We start from the raw sequence: 20,334 nt of genomic DNA on the forward strand, positions 1-20,334 counted from the left end.
AGCAGTAAGCAAGACAGTGTGCGTTTTTAGAACATCGAGTTTCCATCCATTACGGTTGTGTGAATATTAGGAGTCGGTTCATCGAGATAAGCTGATGTTAATGTTATTAAATAAAATTGGAAAATATGATGTAAATATGGCATTTGTGTTTATTTCTTCCATAAATTTGAGGAGGGTTACTGTCTCCTCATCACGCCACACAGATCTGATGTTTCTGTCTGCCCACATTGTTTGCCATTTGTCGAATTTTCAGTGTTTCCACTCAATTTTTCACAGGTGGATGGAAATGCACCCATTGACTCCCTTGTGATATACAGTATATGTACAGTATGATGCATCAACTGTCCCCCTGTGATGTCTGGAAACTCATTCTTGCCCTTTGCAACATTAGGCCACGCTTTACTGCACCTGACTGAGTGTTTCCAGGCTGCTCCACTCTACATGTGCGCATGTGTGTGTGTGTGTGTGTGTGTGTGTGTGAGAGAGAGAAATTATGTTGATGTGTGTACAGTAAACTGTTATGTCTGAATGTTTCTGAGCTAGAAAGCGTCTTTTTGGTGTGTTTTGTTTTATTAAAGCAGCATGTTTTTCTATGACAGCGTGTGTCGTGTGTCTGCATCCATGTGCATGTTTTGTGTGTGTGTCTGCTGTGTTGACCCCACCAACCACCTCCCACCCCTTAAGCGTGTGTGTCTGTGCTAATGTCCTGTGGTGTGTGTCAGTGTGTGTGCGTGTGTGTGTGTGTGTGTGTGTGTGCATGTGTGTGGGTGTGTGTGTCTGTCTGTCTGTGTGTCTGTGTGTGTGTGTCCGTTCACTGTTTCTATGCAACACATTCAGAGGCCCCTTCTGGTCTGGACAACACCTCTCTCCTGCTCCTATCCGTCTCTCACTCCTCACTCTTTCCTTCACCCTGGAGAGGGAGAGAAGGAGTGAAAAAAAGAGAAGGAGGTGGGTGGGGGGGCAGTGGAAATAACAGGCTGCTGTCTCAGGAGGGGCTCTGAAAGAAATATGGGAGAGAAAAGGTGTTTGCTGTGCGTATTAGCTATGATACAGGGAATGTGGCATGTGTAGCCTAAAAGAGCTCTGCCATAAATTAAATAGCACGCGCAAGAACACACTTTCTGTGACATTGCACCCTTGAATACAACACATAACACCATAAGAAAAAGACAGGGAAGGTAAAACTAGAGGATCTACAAGATACATGGTTACATAAGATATGCTGATACACATGAAAACAATGGGCTTTTTAAAAAGTCTGCAGTGATAGATAGAGAGAGAGAGAGAGGGGGGAAGAGATTTGGAGATGGAAAGATAAAAAGAGGTAGATGGGACTCATAGATTGGCGCAGGTAGCGGGATGCGACAGAGGAAGTGCTGGAGATATGGACAGGACAGGACGGGAGAAAGTGATAGAGGAAAGAAAAAAAAACAGAAAAAAAAAAAACAACGGAACATTTTTTTTAAGTTTCGTAAAGGGAGACAGGCAGCAGGGAGGGGAGGAGGAAAGAGAGAGAGAGGGAGAGAGAGAGAGAGAGAGAGAGAGGGAGAGGGAGAGAGAGAGAGCGGGAGAGAGAGAGAGAAGAGAGCGTGTGTCTGTGTGTGTGTGTGTGTCTGTGTGTGTGTGTGTGTGTGTCTGTGTGTGTGTCTGTGTGTGTGTGTGTGTGTGTGTGTGTTTTTATGAATGAAGTGAGTCACTGCCGATGTGTCATAGGCCCGACGTCTTTATAAAGGAAGTTTTAAACAAGCCTAAACACTTCACTGCGCGCAAAAATTGGACTTACCACACTCGCATCCCTCTCTCTGCATTTCTGTTGCCTCTCTCTCTCTCTCCAAACTGTCTAAGTGTCTCTCTGCCTTCAGCACTCCATAAAGACTACAAGGGCTCATCTCAAACTTTACCAAAGACAGAAAGTTTGATTACTTTTACCTTTTCTTTTCTCTCTGTGAGTGCTTCAGTCATCACTCTGCTCTCTCATTCATCCTCTCTCGTCCTGACAACTTTCCTCCTCATCCTGACTGAAGAGTGCGAAGAAGAAACCGGAGCACGTGACAAGTTCCGGAGTTCAATTCATTTATTTATTTTCTATTTATTTATTTATCCACCGTTTTGTTTGCTGGTGTACCTGTCCCTTGGATCCGAACCAAATATGAAATGTAAGTGTTTGTATGAGTGTGTTTGTATCCATAATTGCTTTAGTTGTTAATGATCATTTCCTTTACTGTTTCATTTGATTATTTTTTTAAACGCTGTATTTAAACCGTTGGTCCATAACGTGTATGTGACTTTTAACAGCTGCTTTATCTTTCATATACAGGCTAAATGACATTATTTATTCATAGATTAAATGCTAAACAATTGATTTACTTCTGACTTGACATTCAGCATAGACAACTTTGTGATCCCTAAACTGTAAAAGTTACACTAGGACAGGCAGCTCAGAAGCTCCTGCAGTGTTATTTTGGCTGTGATTCTTGTGGTTCACCTGTAATTATCAAGCATTCATCATTTCAACACCACTGTGGTTTCCTTTTAATACTTAGTCTACCTTGTATTTGAACTTGAAAGGAAAAGAATGAATGAGCTTACTGTTAAGAGAGTTGACTTGGCTGAGTCTATATAATTTATACCACCAACTCACGTACCTATCCAGTTGCAGGTGTGACAATCAGCAGCATTCATCGCAGTTGCTTATGGTAAAGGAGTGATGGTGATATTCAGTGTCAAAGCCCAGCTTTTTAATGATTTAATTATTTGCATCCAGCCTGTGAAAACATGACTCTGACACTGAAGCTCTTCAGGATTCCTCTGCCAAGTCTGGAGCTATTGTTTATATTATGGTGCAATATCTTCCCCTGGAGCTGACAGCCGTGGCCTGAGGTCATTATCATTATGGCGAGATGACAGCACCCCTCCACTAATTGCTTCCGTTTTGTTCTGCCCCTACAGTGCTGCTCGACTCCTCCTCATCGCTCCTCTTCTCACTGCTATTGGCTCAGCTGCCTGTCTTCACGTCTGCCTCTCCAGTACCACAGCGGCGGCCCACTGACATGGATAAACTGTCCAATCAGACCAAAAATCTATTGAAGCTCACCCAAGAACTGCTGGTAAGTGACAATGTCGTCATGGTGATTGCCAATCTCAGCTATTGATTGGAGGAGAGGCTAATGAGGCCCTGGCCATCCCGTGCTAATGCAATTGTTGGTGTGAGGGCAAAAGAGGATGAACTTGATTAATCTTTCCCTAATTGGATTTTGGTGTTAATGTTACCTCTCAGTTCAGGTAGCATTACTCTGCACCATGCTCTGTTGTGGAAACTACACCAGGCTTTCTCAGGACTTTAGTTTGACTTAAGCTGCTTTCATTGATGACAGACTGGCTGCATGCTTAGATCGGGGCAGCATAAAGCCTCAGGGGAGATTTGACTGAGTGATCTCACTTTTAATCCACGCTGGACCCGGTAGGGTAGGGAGGTCTGACTCAGCAACCTCCTGGTCTGCCTGCCTGGTCACCTGACTGGCGATGGTAGCAGGAAGATTGGTGGCCAGACAAGTGAAGGTGCAATGAAATAAATATCAAGTTTAATGGAATTAAGGAGAATAAACACACATGTAGAGTGATGGTCTAGCAGGATATATGATGTGGCCAAGGGGATAGAGAAACAAAACATAAAGTTCTAGGATTCAGTTCTCCCATTAAGACTTATTTAGAACAACATATCAACACCATACCTTCCTCCATCTAAGTTAAGCATACCATGTGCGAACTAACAGCAATGTATATCGCTTGCCTGTTTACATAGAAACATGTTTATGTTCTGCGGCTAGACTGTGGAGTTGGAGGAGTTTTTTCTCTCCTATAAAATGTGCACCATACTGACAACGCTGGCCGAAAATCTTATTTTGTTGACAGTCGAGTGGGTAGGAAAATCAGATTTCAGAACACGGCCAAGATTTGGCTCCAGCTGGTGATTGTGTATCAACACTGTGTTTTAACAGGTGAAAAGAAAGCGGGATCATATCTGTGGATCTTTGGTCACACATGACTAATTTGGTTCTATTTTTGCATTATGCAAATCTTTAAACTCTTTTGTTCAGGGGATAAAATCAAAATAGCCACATACTCTCTCTAGTCTTGGCTGGTTGATAGTGTTCAGAAAGTGTGTGTGTGTGTGTGTGTGTGTGTGTGTGTGTGTGTGTGTGTGTGTGTGTGTGTGTGTGTGTGTGTGTGTGTGTATGTGTGTGTGTGTGTGTATGTGTGTGTGTGTGTGTGTGTGTGTATGTGTGTGTGTGTGTGTATGTGTGTGTGTGTGTGTGTGTGTGTGTGTGTGTGATTGTTGCTTTAAAACAATGTTACAGGCCATTGTGTAGCAGAAGTCTGTAACCTGGGGTCCAGATGTGAACAAACCAGCATTATCAAAGGGTGTTGGGGACAGTATTAGACAGTTTTCAGTAACATGGAAGATTTATTTTAATTCTTTTTCCTTATTGTGTGAAATTCCACTGAAGAGAGGACAAAGTTAGGAAAGATAAATAGAACGGGAATCCATGGAAAGTCCCTGCAAAAAAAGCAAAGAAACTGATGCTTTAAAGAGAGAGAAATGTGTGTGTACACACATAGGTCTATATAAGTTTTTTTCCGACATTACTGTGTGTGTGTGTGTTAGTGAGTCTGTGTGAGTTTGCATGCATACAGTATGGGTGCAAATGTGTATATCTGTGTATGCATTTTTGTGGCTGTGTGTGTGTGCATTGAGGGTTCTGTAAATAGTCATGGTTGTGTAGGTGCGGTGTTTAGTGTTTTGCTTTTGGTCGCCACAGCAAAGTGACTTGATAAAAATCAAAAAAGATTTATCACATTCCAGTATTTGCATTCAGGAAGAAAAAGGTTTGGATGCTAAGTTCTGTCGGGTGAGGTCATGATCTGTGATGGAGAGAGCAAGAAAAGGAGGATAAGAGGGAGAATTAAAGGCTGAGAAAGATGGAGCGAAAACCACAAGAGATGAAGAGATCAGAGAGCAAACTAGATGACAAGCCAGTGGTGTATGTGTGTGCATGCATGCACATGTGCACGAGATGTTGCATGTGCTTGTGCACCTGGTATGAGACAGAGAGAGGGGGAGAGAGAGAGGAGAGGGTAAGGAAGCGAGGGATGGAGGGTTACAAAAGCAACAAAGACAAAACATTGGACCACAAACAAGTGAGCTCTTATGAAAGGCTGATGGAGAGACATGCGAGACAATGCGGCACATTCATCACTAAAAACATCAACACAAACAACTGGAGGCAAACAGTAGGACACTGCATAACAGGTTAAGGAAGCATTAGGCACACACAACCTGTTTACACGAAACCTTTCCCAGCACTCAGCATGTTGTTATGTTCCTCTACTGATTAGAAATGACGCATGCCACATCATTAATTCCCATTCATTTCTGAATCACATCTTAATAATAATAATAATAATAATAATAATAATAATAATAATAATAATAATAAATAGTACTACCGATGAGCACAGCTGCCTCTGTAAGGTATAACTCTATTAACCTGCAGTCAGGTTGTTTATCCCCCTCTGGTGGACACGATAAGCGCTACATCTGCTGTCTGGACATAGTTTACAACACAACTCTAGCTGGGCAGCGGTACTGCGTCATTCCCTCTTTTTATAGCTGTGACCCTGGAGTTTCCCTACAACCCTGTGTTGTCTGTCCCACTTGGAGCTTTCTTAGTCACTGCATATGTTGTTATCCTCGCTCCCTGTAGAAAACATCCTGTGGGTTCAGGTCATTTGCTCTTATTGTTGACATTTGGGGAGGCTCAATGTGGGTGAACTCACACTGACCCGATCAACCACACTCTCCTCAGTGAGAGCTACTGTCTCTAAGCACGGAAAACAGACATCCAATCGAGGTGCTAGACTAACACTTTCCTCATGTTGCCGTGACTTGTCTCAGGATGAGTAAAATTGCTCTGATGCAAATTACTAATGGGCTGCTCTGTCTCTTGTTTTCTCTTTCAGAGGGAGCATGCATTTGACTCAGACGTGGAGCCCCACAGGTTCAGGTCTCTGCCAGAAATGAGCAACAGATCAGCCAATGACCTCAACAATCTTGAGGTAATGCTCTGATAATGTATTTGTATGTGTGCATGCTGGTGAAGTGAGAGGGGCTGCTCTGTTTCTATCAACACACTTCCATCTTGCCACACCCATGCTAAGTCTCTAAGTATTCTGTGTTGTTTACAGCTGAAGCCCACACTCTCTCAGCTGCATGCTGACCTGAAGCTGTACGAGCACCACTTTGAGTGGCTCAACAAGGTTTCAAAGAAGCACCACCACCCTGCGCTGCCCAAGCTGGTGGAGATGATCAGAGAAATGAAATCTCTCATCAATCTGCTGCACCGTCAGGTGAAGAGACTTTCCCATTTTGATTCTCAATTGTCTTCAGTGTTTCATTTATATTTTTAATTATACATGTAGTAGGACATTGTGTCATTTTCTAATTGTGTTCTTACACCTATACATGTACTCTGCGCTAAATGAATTGTTTTTCTAATATGCTTGTCTGGCCGTCTTCTCTTCTACAGATGCTGAGAGTTGAAGCACCAAGGCTGACTCAAGTTACCCCCTCCCTCCCTCCTCACCTCCCCTATCAGTTTGATGTCCTGCAGTCCAGCCATGAGCTTCTTCAGCACTTTAAGCTCTTTTGTGATTGGGCGTATAGAGCATTCATCAGCCTCAAGCCCAAAGTCTCTGCAGTACAATGACGATCCAGGCTCATTCATTCCTTTCCTCTCAACTACATGGCTGCAGAGCCGGTGAGGATACATGGAGTCCCGCCTCAGCCAAAGGGGAATTAGGACCATGTCAGTGTGCACTGTAGTCTACAGCATCCCTTAAGAGGTCCAAACGTCATCCAATGACGTATGTTGAAGAATGTGTTTCCATCAGAGCCAATAAGGATGAGCTATACTGCAGCCAGTTAACACCATCAAGATTCCCGTTAAAGCAAACTGCCAGTTTAACTACGATGTCATGATTCCCCAAACTCTCTTCTAAAGGCCTTGTTCATGACAAGTTCATGATGTTATTTATGTATTTATTTATTTATTGATTGTTAGTAATTTATTTAATTTTATTTATTTGAAGTTGTAATGTGTCACTCTCATCTTTATTTCTGTATTAACGTGAATTTATTTGCCCACACCTCTGTAATCTTTCTTTTTGTCTTGTGTCTCACTGATCCTCAAGAAAAACACAGTAGCACTTCCTGACTTTTGTTTAAACTAACTTAATCTACTTTGCATTTGTGTATTTCTTTAGCCAATAATTCTTCCAGTAGATGTAGCATACATATAGGAAAGCCAAGGTTTTCACTATCTCTCACTTACAGTGCCCTAAAACTTTTTAGAAGATGTTAATGTTATCTTCTAACCATGTTAAACGTGCCACATCTTAACGTATCAATTGAAATTAATTGTATTTATCTGAAAATGTCAAAATGGTAGCCGAAGAGAAGTGAATACTTTCTTTCGTACCACAGGCAGAGTCTCTATTGTCGTTGCCTGTTTCTCGTGTTCTGCATGAGGAGGCATATTTAACGTTGTGGTAAAGTTGTATGAATGTGCCCTGTTGCTGAGCACTGATGGACCTGATTAGATCCTTTGCACAAACTTGTTAGGATTAGCCTCTTGGATGAGTGAGAGGGCTGATTTTGAACCTGTGCTTTGGGTAGAAAAGTTTGTTTTTGTTAGTTAAACACCCAAAGCCTTAAAATACTATGTATTGTGACACTATGTTCTGTACAAGTGTACATACGTGTACAAGAATGTAAATTGTTGTATACAGTACTTTTGTGTATTATGTTGTTTTCTACAATATAATGTAGATCACTTTACCAACTTTATCACTATAATTCTTGTTCATTCCTAATCTAGTATTTGTTACAGTATTGACTATTTATTTAAGTAACTTGGTGGAACTATTTATTTTGTGCTGCAGTGGAGCAAGTCTCCAATCTTTTTGTACTTTTATACAGTTTTTATTCTTATTTACTATTATTATACCATCATGTTTAAATTATTGTTGTAACATCAAGATGCCTCTTCCACACACTGATTGGCCTCAATGTGAAATATGTGCCTTGGTGAAATAAATACTAAAGAATGTGCACAATGGATTTGAGTATACTTTTGATAACCGTGGCCCTAATGTAAACTGTGACAGATGGGAGTGAGGGCACACAGAGACTACGTTACCCAGAAGTCTGTGCGCCAGAGTCGAAATAACGGATACATAGTGATCATGAACATGGCTTAATAACTATATAATAAGATATAATAAGAAATTGGAGTGTAGACACAACACTGATAGGTTATTTTTTGTCAAATTTAAAGTTGAAAAATATTTTTTTAAACCGTCAATCTATCTGTCGAAGCTCTTAGCCAATGGTAGAAGCGCATCTATTGTAGCGAGCAGCCAATCGCCGTCGCTGTTCTTAGGAGGCGGCAGCGGGTGGAGAACTGCTGTTAGTATGCGCTGTGTTTATTGTTAAGGTTGTGTGGATTAGCACTGCGGTACACATTTCCTTTTTATAATATCAACAATATAGATTTAAGATGAGTTAAAGATGCGCGGTGAGTACTGCTTCAGCCTGTATTCATGCACATCCTTATCGAGCAGTTTAACGACGTTATTCCGCATTGAAGGAGGCTAGATTAGCTTTAAATGAAGGCCAGTAGCCGTTTTTGTTTATACTGTGAAAACTGATATGTTCTGTACGTGTTGTCTACCGACTTGGATACATTTGGATACACTTTTAAAGTAGCTTCATTTGTAAACTAGCTGTAGCTTCTGTGTGTGTTTTGCTAGTAAGCACCGCACTGCGGGGACGGACAGAAACGGACTGACTGCCAGAGGAAAGACAGCAGGGAGGGGGGACCAGGTTCACAGACAGAAGGGAGGGGGAGTAATTTAAAGGGGACATTCTCACCAGGAGTTCCCAAGTTATAATACTGTATTTATTTCCATTTCACTCTGTCAGACCTGTCCTGAGCTGTGTACTTGGGATGAAGGCTGGTGTTTCCTGTGGCTGACAGGGAGATAATTTATGAAAGAGAACATGAATGAAGGAAAGGTGAAAGAAAAGCCATGATGCTGCACCAAAACTGATCCACGCTTGCTGCCAAGGAACACCCCCATCTGCTGCCAGCTTGCTCTGGTAATGGCTAACTCAGTGGCCTTAGTGGTCCAAGCAGAACTCTTACCATCTCAGTCCACCACCTCCCTCTCTCCTTTCCCATCATCCCTTCTTGGTTCGGGAGAGGATGTCGAGGACGATAGGGACGGAGGGGATCTGGTGGAGGGAGACAAGGGAGTAGTAGAGGGTGGGGAAGAGGTGGTTCTGGACATGGTGACATCCTCTGTGTCGGGCCCACCCCAGCAGCCCGAGCAGTCGGACCATCCCTTCCAGTGTATGGACTGTGGGAAGAGCTTCAGGTGGTCGTCAAGGCTGACCCACCACCAGCGGAGCCACAACAATGAGAGACCATACCGCTGCAACCTCTGCCCCAAGGCCTTTAAGGGTTCTTCTGCTCTGCTCTACCACCAACGGTACCCATAATAAAGTTCTCTTTACCACACGTGTAATGGTGAAACTGTTACAATAGAGTCCTGAAGCTGTTAATATTACTTTATGTATTAAAGTGAATAGAAGAGAAGCAGAAGTGTCCAAATTCAGGTTAACATGAAATTCAAACTAGTGTGGACTATGTAATACCTTTATTTTTATTTTTATAAAAACAGCTTTACTTGGCAGTACTGGCAGAAGTATTAAGATCCTTTACTTAAGTAAAAGTACTAATATCACACTGAAAATACTCCACTACAAGTAGAAGTGCTGCAAAACTTCACTTAAGTAAAAGTGTGTTAGTATTATCAGTAAAATGTCAGTGTTTACTATTTACTATATATATATATATATATATATATATATATGGTGGTTTTGGATTGTGTGAACAGTTTCCTGCTCTACATGTTTGTGCTCATTTTAACTTTAAATATGTCGCGTGCTGTCCTTTGAGAACCACGTATCTCAGAGTTTAGAAAAAGAGCCCCGTTTTCAGCTTTGTGACGGTGCATTTTCCAGCTGATCCAGGAGGCTTCTCAATAGTTTATTTATCTTAAGAAGTATGAGAATTCTTTCTCAACCCACAAAGGCAAATGATATCCTTCAGTTCAGCAACACATCTGGATAAACATGGTTTTCACTGGACATGAGGGGGATGAAAAACTGTAATCTGAAAAGCAACTTAAGCTGTCGATTTGTAGTGAACTTAAAATATTTTCCTCTGAGATGTAGTGGAGTAGAAATAACAAGTTTCATTAAATGGAAATACTCAAGTAAAGTACAGTACTTGAATTAATGTTCTTAGTTACTTTCCATCAATGGGGGCGCTGTATGACATATAGGAGAAAGTGTGTCACACCTATAATAACATATATATTTATAATGAATCTACCTGAATAGTTACTTTTCTTTTGCAGGTCTCACTCAGGGGAGAAGCCTTACAAATGTCAGGAGTGTGGAAAAGCTTTCAAACGCTCCTCTCTTCTCCAGGTGACATGTCAAACTAAGTCATTTTATAAAAGATTGTTTTTTTTAGGAAAATGCTTACAGATGATTTCTCATCTCTGTCTGTCTCCAGGTCCATCAGAGTGTCCACACTGGACTGCGTACCTTCTTGTGCCCCTATTGCCCACTGACCTTTAAATGGAGCTCTCATTACCAGTATCACCTGCGCCAGCATACTGGAGAGTGTCCATACCCTTGTGACACTTGCCCCAAGGCCTTCAAGAACTCTAGCAGTCTGCGGCGACACAAGAATGTCCACCTGGGTCTCAAGCCTTACACCTGCTCTGTGTGTAACAAATCCTTCACTCAGTCTACCAACCTGAGGCAGCATATGAGGATACATACAGGTGAGAGGCCCTACATCTGCGGGGAGTGTGGACGAAGCTTCACACATTCATCGAACCTCGCCCTGCACAAGAACTCGCACTCCAACCTCAACGCAGGGGGGAAGGAGGGAAAGAGGGGAGAGGACGCGAGGAAGGGAAATCAGATAGTGGAAGTGGTGGTGGGGGCAGAGGAAGTGACATCGTCCATGTTGACGGACATGGTGGGATTTGTGAGCCAGGAGGGAACTGATGGAGTGGGGGTGGGGATGGAAGAAGTGTTCCTGTCAACCACCTCGTCCGGACAGAATTCGAGCCTTCTCCCACAGCTCACTCTCACCTCCTCGGGGGAGGGTGTGTGTTCATCTAGGGCCATTGGGACAGAGGTTCATCTGAGCACAGACACCGGGGCCAGTGTGCTGCTGTACAGCTGTGGCAGCTGCAGTCACACCTTCGGCACACGGACAGACTTAGAGGACCACCAGGTCATCCACATGGCTCCAGAGGGACACGAGGCCGGTGGAGAGGCAGGGCCTGAAGCAGGGATGGAGGTTGGGGATGGGTTGGTGGGCGCTGGTCACCTTCTGGCTGATTTTGAAGAGGTGGTGGAGACTACCACAGTGGCTGAAAATGGACACACGACAGAGGTGCTCCTTGGACTGACGGAGGGATCAGATGACAGCAATACAGTAAGTGATTGGATCAAACCGATAAATATGAGAAGATAAGAATTAGGGAGGGCTATATGTGGCCGCCGCTCGCATCTCAAATTTGTTCAGCAATTGAAATGACACACGTTAAGTTAAGTGCTCTTAGCAAACTGCTACTGTAGATTCTGTTTCAACTGAAAATTAAGTCAGTGCAACGGATTAGCCGTTCGCTTGTGATTTGGTTTTTGGGAAAACAAGACGCCAGCTTTCATAAACACATATCAGGCTAAATGAATGAAGTGAAACTAAATGGCAATTCAGTCTGATTATTAGACTGAGGGGGTGTAACGGGACACGTTTCGGAAGGTTCCTCCATTTTTTAAATAACGGTTTGGTTAATTTTTTGTACAGTAAGGGAGGAAAATGCAAATCATTCAAATTGCTCGTGACGTTTTGTAAACACCCACAGTTTATAATATATTCTATAAAAGTTTAAATGAAACATAATAAATAATAGAATAAAAATAGAATACTAAAATATAGTAAACTACTACTATTAAGTTATTCAATACATTACATTTTTTGCAAATAAATTATAACAAAATATAAGATATAATAGAAAATATAAATACTGTTTGTAATGTGGTAAAGGATAAAATGACTGAACTCTTGAATCTCAAGGGAAACACACAAATTTGTCCACATAATCTAGTTTTAATAGATCTAAAAAATACCTAACCACTCTATAAAGTGCTTCAGTTTGATCTGAAGATATGTTTTATGTATAACTTCCTTTGGTTTGTTCTCAGAATGTGGGCACCACCCAGGCCCAGTTTGACCTTCTGCAGAGTTTCACCGAGGTGACTCAGAGCTCTGAGAGCGTTCAGCCAGAGGCCAGAACCACATGGGCAGGGCTGTCATGTGGCTACTGCAACAAGACATTCAAGACCAGTGGAGGCCTCAATAGACATGTATCACTGGTGAGAATGACCTACTAACACTGGTATTCAAATAACAGCACTGAGGTTAATATATTGCATTTTGATTTATCTATCGTGGAATAATATTTCCCTCCTGTGTTCCCCTTTTCGTTTGCCCAGATGCACTCTCTCTCATCACAGTCCCGCTCCCAGTTCAGCTGCTCCGCCTGCGACCGCTCCTTCCCCCTTCTCTCCTCACTCCTCACCCACCAACACTCCCACACACCTGAGCAACGTCTCCTAGCTGAGGCAGAGGCTGAGATAGTGTGCCCTCCTTCCCTTTCCCTGTCTCTCCCCCTTCCCTCCTCTCCCAGTGACGCTGACAAGCAGCAGGGAGGCCAGAGGGAGATCCATGTCAACATCATCGCTGTTGGTGAGGAGCAAGAGGAACAACCGGCCAAACCGACCAAAGCCCCCAAAAAGACGGGAGCCAGCAAGAGCACTCCTGCTGGAGGTAAATATACTTTCATAGCGGAGCAGACACAAAACATGGAGACAATGGAGAATTGACTACCAAGCACTTTGTTCATGTGTTTTGGTCTGATATGCTTTCCCCTGCGCTGGTAATTATTTCACGGCAAAGCACGTTGTATTCAATATCGAATTGGTTGTTTAATACATTTTTGGCAAACAGGAAACTTTATTTTCTCTCAAAAAAACTTAACATTTTAGATTCATTCAGTTTTTATTGTATTAAATGGCATTTTTGAATTTTCACAATTGTGACTCTCCGTGTCACACACTTTGATACAGAGAGGCCATACCGCTGTTCAGAGTGCGGAAAAGCCTTCAAAGGTTCATCAGGGCTCAAGTATCACATGAGGGATCACACTGGGGAGAGGCCCTACCGCTGCACGGAGTGTGGAAAGAGCTTCAAGAGGTCGTCTCTCCTCTCAATCCATCAGAGGGTAAGGCTTCTGTAGCAAGAAATGTACACACAAGTTAAATTTCCAAATAGGAGATCCATCATCTGGTAGCTACATTTTTATCATTTCTGTCACCGTAGAACTGAAGATGTCTGTAGTTTACAGGGACTGCAGCTGTCTAGTGGTTCACAAACACTACATTTAATTTACACCAAAAAGTGTAAATTAAAAATGTTTCCTCTATCACTTTACTCAGGTACACACAGGCGTCCGGGCATTCCAGTGCCCTCACTGCCCTCTCACTTTCAAATGGAGCTCTCACTACCAGTATCACCTGCGGCAGCACACGGGCGAGAGGCCATATGTGTGTAAGGAGTGTGGAAAGTCCTTCAAGAACACCAGCTGCCTGCGTAGACACAGTCAGATGCACTCTGGACTGCGGCCTCATATCTGCTCCATCTGCTCAAAGTCTTTCTCCCAGACGTCAAATCTCAAACAGGTCAGTAGAGCCGGTACAGATTCAGCTATGAACTCGTGTAGGATCTTAGCTTTTTGTATGGAAAATATCTCCTAAACTCTTCTCTTCTTCTTCTCTTGTTATTATTTCTCTTTGAGCAGCATGAACGCACCCATTCTGGCGAGAGACCCTTTCAGTGCACACACTGCAATAAAAGCTTTACACACTCCTCCAACCTCCAGCTCCACCTTCGCACACACTCCTCAAGCAAGGACTTCAAATGCCCGTACTGCTCTAAGGAGTTTGTCATGCACTCCTACTTGCAGAGGCACATCCGCACCCATGGCAGTGGCGTTCCCCTGCCCTGCCCTGGTGGTGGAGGTAAAGAGGGAGTGGCTGTGAAAGCCAGTGTTGGAGGAATAACAACCACCACGACCCTGCTCAACCCCATCACCCTGGAAACCTCAGGAAACCAAGGCAGCCTGATTGTGTCTCAGCCAGCACTCAATATCCCTCCCAACACCTCCCAGAACTACTTTATGATTCAGACAGCCAGCGGCCTGCAGCTCATTCCTCTCTCATCACCTGCACCAGCCCTTCCACCTCCTCCTCCACCACCACCTCCGTCCCAGACCCAAAACTTCTTCCTTCTACAGTGTCCCTCCAACAATGGCAGCCAGTCCAGCTTGATTCTTGTCCCCACAGCTAACAACCCTCCACCAACTCCAGAGCCTCTCCCTATGCTTCAGACAATCCAAGCTCTCCAGCCCGTCCTAAACCAAACACAGACTCAGATATCCCACTTTTCGACCATATCGCAGCAGCAGACCAGGTTCATAATCACCAACAATAATAACAATGCAAACACTCCCGTTGCCACGCAAACACACACTCTCTCAGCCAACTCCCTACTGTCCAAGCCCATACTGGGGAAAAGCACACGGACTGCTCGGGGCAGACGGGGACGCAAACCAAAAGCTGCTCTTCAGCAACCTGCAGCAGCTCCTGTCAGTCAGGCTGCAGGTGGAGCTCCGTCAGTAACAAACTGTAATGTCTCACAGACTTTTACTGCTGCTAACACTTCACCATCTGTATTAACAACTTCTTGCTCTGCTGTCCCAATTTGTTCATCTTCCACCACTGTGGACACCTCAGGACACCCTTCAACTGTTACTATGGTTACACCAGCCACCACAGTAGCCACAGCAGCAGTTTCTACTCCTGCTCTTGCTACTCACACCACTGTGGGGCGATTAAGGACAGGGGAGAACATGTCAGGGAAACAGTTTGTGTTATGTTTTGATAATGAAGGACGGGCAAAGGAGGGGATGAATATCGAGGAGGGTGGGCAGTCCTACGTGTTACAGTTCGAAGGGGACGCATCAGGAGAAGGAGCGGATGGAGGAATGGGCGGAGAGGGCAAATCCCTTGTTTTGCAGTTCAAGACAGATGGGCAAGGTGAAGGAGTAAAGGGGGGAGATAAGGGGGGGATGATGTCACTTCTGCGTGAATGGAGTGGAGAAAAGCAGGGGGAGAGACAGACAGGAGACGAAGGAAGCCAAGGAGAGTCTTATGTCCTCCATTTCCACACAGAGACACAGGACAACGGGCCATCCAGTGCTACCTTCAGCCAAGGGCAAGAAACCAGCCTGCAACTTTCCTGCACTCCTACCCAAAGTTTGGTGCCACTTGATGGGCAGGAGGTTGTGTTTGAACTAGGGGGTGAGACCAAGATGGAGCAGGAAACTGAGGAAGGTATGCAGATGATAGCCCTGATGGAAGGCGAAGGGGGAATGATGGGAGAAGAAGGGGCTGGTTGCAATGCTGCAAGTGGGAGGGGGGAGGAGGAGGGTGGTGGAGCCATGGAAGGAGCCATGGAAGGAGCCATGGAAGGAGCCATGGAAGGCATATTTCAGCTGGGAAATGGAGAGGAAATTGTCATAATTGAGGTCAGCACCAGTAGCTTAAGAGAAGGAATAATGGAGAGAGTAGGGGATGGAGAGATCTCACAAAGTAGTGAGGTGAAATATGAGAGTGTAACAGCTGAGGCAAATGAAAAGTCTGTTAAGGAACTCAACTCTGCAGCCGATACAGAGGTACAGACATCAAATGAGGACTCGAGAAGAAATGGACCTTTATCTAACTCTAAAGAGATGCAGTTCTCTAACTAAATGCATGCTAGAGAAGAAGAAAGTGTGTGTGCGAGTGAATGCCTCACTGTTTGTGGGCTCGGTGTGTTAGCACTTTAGTTTGAGTTCTCCTGGTGCTGGGGGAGAACATGCAGTTAGAAGAGTACTGTGTTGTGATCCCATGGTGCCACATACTAGAAATGTTATACATTCAAATAGGCTGTACATGGACCTTGGAATATTCCTAAATATATTAGTTTAAATGATACTGTCATTGGCAGTTTGTTTATTAAGTAAATATGAATTTTTTTGTGAATAAATGTTGTACATGGCCCACTTTCTTCACAATGTTAATAGCAAATAGTACTTAATTATCAATAAAAATGTCAATACCTTTCATCATTTCCCTTTTTTTGCTTTCTTGTAGTCAGTGGTGGAAGAAGTATTCTGATATTTTACTTAAGTAAAAGTACTAATATAAATAATACTCTGTTACAAGTAAAAGTACTGCATTCAAAATCTTACTTAAGTTAAAGTTCAAAATGCATGAATCTTTAAAGTAACTGTCAACTAAAGTAAAAAGTACAATATTTATCTCTGAGATGTAGAAGTATAAAGTAGCATAACATGTACCTCAAGTACTCTACAGTTTCAGTAATGTCCTTATTTACTCTCCACCACTGCTTGTACAGTAGTTTGAGATTTACCTTTTTAATACTGTGTACAGGTCCTTGTATATGGAGCGCTGGTTACGTTGTTACGTTGCGTTTGCAATTCACGTAGCCTTTGCGCAGTGCGGATTGTTCTTACGCAAATGTCGTAAATCGACCAGATCGACACTCTGAAAACGAGTACAAATGAGTACGTTTGTATTCAGAATCTCAACTTTGCGCAATAAACGACTGTGGTCATCCAATCAAACGTGCCAACCCTGCACAGACTTTACAACAAACCGAGGGATACATGCAGAGTGTTTTTCTCATTTTCAGTTTAATTTGAGCCCCGTTGCGGAGAAGGTAAGTGGAACTGGGGTAGGCTATAGAGCAGGAGCAGGGGGACTACATGTGTCGGCACTTCATAATAACCATATAAGGATTTGAACATGGTCTTTTCGACTGTACCTTCCGACGATCACCGTTAACCTGCTGATAAAAGCTAGTATGGCGTGACAAGTGCAGACTGATGGTGACACATGCACGCTACAAATCCTCCATAATCCCCATCTGTCTGTTTGTAGCCAGTGTGGGTGTGATGTTACGTTGCAACTACTGGATCATTGTAGGAGAAGTCTACTGCGTTGAATGATATGACCACTGGAGATATATTGATGACCCATTTCAACTACAGCATGTGTGCTAGGGTATAGATAACACAACAAGGCACGTACCAGTCTGTCAGTCTACAACTGTTATCTGCATGAGTTAGTATCAAACATCCCAAAGTTGCATTTCACTCTCACCTGTTTTACAAAATAGCCTTCTGTCCATGTACTCTTTAAATGTGTGTGTAGGGTCCCTGTGCACACTGTGTGGATGTGTGTAGAAACAGTGGTGCAGCAATCCTGCTGTTAGATCAAAAAGCCTAAACATGGTGAGGCTGGAGCTAGATCAGGTGGTGATGAGGAGGATGAAGGAGGACGACATAGAGATGGTCAAAGCCCTCATTAAGGTTTGTACAATATACAATTTAGATTGCTTTCATCATGGTGGGAATTTACTCCCTGTGAGGCTTGTGTTTATTATTATTACTTTTTTTTTTTTACTTGCATGTGACCAGGAGGGCTGCGAGGGCACAGAAAACCGTCTCATCCTCCACATCCTCACTCGTCCTCTCTGCCTCTTCATCCTGGCTGTTTTCTCCTCAATCCTGCGCTGCCTTGTCCATTCCTTTATCCTGGCCCTTGCTATTCCTGTCTTCCTGCTAATTATCTTTCTCAAGCTCACCATGCCGCGGTCTACAGGGGTTCTGGGCAGCAGCCGCCCCTACTGGGACTATGTGGGTAGCAGCTACAGAGGGACACAGGATCAGACACTGCTGAATCCATACTGTAGGATCAGTGGCAAGACGCCAGTGACTAAAAAGGTTAGTCTACTGGTTTGCTGGAAAGTTTTTACTGAATTCTAGAGACCTCTAATGTTGCAGCCAAATAATAATATTATTATTATTATTATTCAGCCAAGGCGCAGAATCACACCCAAAGACAAGGACAAAGAACCGTCAACAGAGAACGTCACCCCAGAGAGGGAGCAGGAAGCAGGGCAGGTCTGGGTGGCAGACTGCGATGGTGAGATCCTCGGCTGCATCTTCAGGGAAAGCGAGAAGCACGCGGACATCAGGAGGATCTGCAGGTTGGTGACGGGCTCCTGGTACCGCAGGGAGGGTCTGGGCCGGCTGCTTGTCCAGAGTCTGGAGCACAGAGAGACGGAGGCTGGCGCACACAGAGTGTTCACACACGTCCCCTACCCATCTAAGCTGGGGGAGACTTTCTTCAGGAAGCTGGGCTATCGTCAAATAGGGGAGGGGACTGATGAAGAAGAAGAAGATGATGAGGAGAGGAAGCTGGAGAGTCCTGAGAGAGGCTTACTAGGATACCCCCTCACTAAAGTGTTTTTCAAAGACATGTGAGTGTAGTAGCGATGGACTAATGGAGAGAAGAAAGTGGCCATAACATAAGCGCAGACTATGGATCTCTGCGGAGGTTTGCATTGCTTTGTCGAAGTTCATAATTTATTGAATATTTGTGTTATTTAATGCCGGTATTTATTTATTTACTGCATGTGTTGCTGTTATGTTAGTTTTAAGTATATTGTTTACCTTTTGATCATATAAAGTAGCATCTCTCCATTCTCATAAAACATTATTATTTAATAATTCAAAAATGACATCATGCTGTTCTGTCATCATTTATATTGAAATAAAAAAATATTTATGTAAAATGTGTGTTTCCTAAATATGTGTTTGTGTGGTTCTTTTCTCAGAAATGTCCACACAGTAAATGATGTATGTGTGATTGCATACATTTGCTTGTGAGTGAAACCATACAGATGTGTCGGAGGATTTACAGTTACTGTATAGGAAGTCTGTGGTTTGTGTGAATCTGCAGAATTTATTTCTTCGCTTCTTGGCTGCTGTTGCTCGCCGTCATGTAAAGTATGTGGGTACATGAGTCTGCAAAAACAACTCTTCCTTTTCATCAGCTTTCTTCTTTCATTTAGTTTTTTCTTTGTTTTATTTTACTATGAGAATTCCAAATTACATTCTTTAAAGCTGGTTATGGTAGTGTGTGTTGGTTAAATATTATATCACTTTAGTGCTGAATGGGAAATAAATCAATGACAGTTTCAAACTGTATCAATTATTAGTTATATTCCTTTATGTCAATTTTCAAGTTAAAATCTAAAAACATTTCTGGTTACAAGCTCCCAAATGTAAGCATTTGTGTGATTTTTAACCTCATTATACAAGTAATTTTGTTACACAAAATAAGCAAATACTTTTAAGCAGTGGTAAAAACAATAATCAATTACATTAAATATGAATTACAAATATAGATTAATGTATAATAACAGTAACTATAAGTTGCAGCCCTAAAAATTTGAATTTATTACAAAAATGTTTTTTATCAATCACACCAATCTATTTGAATATTAGTGTTTCAAAACTCATTTCCATTGCATATTTAAACAGCACATTAGATACAGTATATGCATAGATATTCTGTTTCAAGAGTGTGTGTGGTTTGCAGGTGACTGGCAGTTTATGTGACTAAGTGGGGAAATGCACACAGCCCCAGACTGAGGCTAACCTTGATATGGTTAGCAGCCCTCACGCCTGCATTACGCATCTACCTCCTGCTAACCTCAAGCGATGTCAGTATAGCATCAATGTGCCACAGATAAACACCACAGGATGTTTGTACAATGTTAATGCGTGTGGGAAAGAGGCATATCTCACCTGATGTGAAGACAAATACAGGCCTACTGTAAACTTTACTGCAAACTAAATCATCCAAGCTGTAGTGGAAAATCACTGTCCTTTAATTAACTTTGATGAAAAAGCTGAGACACCCAGTAACATAACAGTGTTGTTTCATGCATGAGTAAGTGTGTGGTCAGGTCATTTTCACCTTGTGTAAGCTGTATTTTTACTTGTGCCACTTCTTGTTCATCATCAGGTTGTTTTCCTCATGACTGAGTAGACACCTGTTAGCTGGGCCTCTACCCGCCCGATCTGTAGCTATTATTGTTGTCAGGAAACAGATGTGAGTTCACACACTGGAAAGAAAGTCTGTTTGTG

General features: G+C 43.0%; 3 protein-coding genes across 10 annotated transcripts; all 3 read left to right on the forward strand.

Annotated features, from left to right (window-relative positions):
* Positions 1–1,771: 1,771 nt before the first annotated feature.
* Positions 1,772–8,170, forward strand: il11a (interleukin 11a). Its single transcript, XM_029451902.1, has 5 exons — positions 1,772–2,156; positions 2,950–3,107; positions 6,022–6,117; positions 6,247–6,408; positions 6,588–8,170. Exons 1-5 carry the CDS (start codon positions 2,150–2,152, stop codon positions 6,765–6,767), a joined length of 603 nt encoding a protein of 200 aa, XP_029307762.1. The 5' UTR covers positions 1,772–2,149; the 3' UTR covers positions 6,768–8,170.
* A 306-nt stretch (positions 8,171–8,476) lies between these two features.
* On the forward strand, positions 8,477–16,435 carry znf628 (zinc finger protein 628). Of its 5 annotated transcripts, XM_029452304.1 has the most exons (10): positions 8,482–8,636; positions 9,044–9,612; positions 10,546–10,618; positions 10,707–11,645; positions 12,416–12,586; positions 12,707–13,040; positions 13,340–13,494; positions 13,709–13,951; positions 14,071–15,766; positions 15,803–16,435. In XM_029452304.1, the coding sequence occupies exons 2-10, from the start codon at positions 9,224–9,226 to the stop codon at positions 16,078–16,080; spliced, it is 4,278 nt and encodes a 1,425-aa protein (XP_029308164.1). In that variant the 5' UTR covers positions 8,482–8,636; positions 9,044–9,223; the 3' UTR covers positions 16,081–16,435. The 5 variants fall into 5 exon arrangements, with proteins under 5 accessions (XP_029308161.1, XP_029308164.1, XP_029308159.1 ...); XM_029452301.1 differs by having other exon boundaries at positions 8,477–8,527; positions 14,071–16,435; XM_029452299.1 differs by having other exon boundaries at positions 14,071–16,435.
* Positions 16,436–16,880: 445 nt separating this feature from the next.
* nat14 (N-acetyltransferase 14 (GCN5-related, putative)) lies at positions 16,881–18,983 on the forward strand. Of its 4 annotated transcripts, none has more exons than XM_029451735.1 (4): positions 16,881–17,054; positions 17,276–17,706; positions 17,815–18,120; positions 18,214–18,983. In XM_029451735.1, the coding sequence occupies exons 2-4, from the start codon at positions 17,626–17,628 to the stop codon at positions 18,661–18,663; spliced, it is 837 nt and encodes a 278-aa protein (XP_029307595.1). In that variant the 5' UTR covers positions 16,881–17,054; positions 17,276–17,625; the 3' UTR covers positions 18,664–18,983. The 4 variants fall into 4 exon arrangements, with proteins under 4 accessions (XP_029307595.1, XP_029307594.1, XP_029307596.1 ...); XM_029451734.1 differs by having other exon boundaries at positions 17,549–17,706; XM_029451736.1 differs by lacking the exon at positions 16,881–17,054 and having other exon boundaries at positions 17,061–17,417; positions 17,549–17,706.
* Positions 18,984–20,334: the final 1,351 nt, after the last annotated feature.

This window comes from Cottoperca gobio, chromosome 16, assembly GCF_900634415.1.
Source record: "Cottoperca gobio chromosome 16, fCotGob3.1, whole genome shotgun sequence".
In the NCBI taxonomy this organism is placed as follows: Eukaryota; Metazoa; Chordata; class Actinopteri; order Perciformes; family Bovichtidae; genus Cottoperca; species Cottoperca gobio.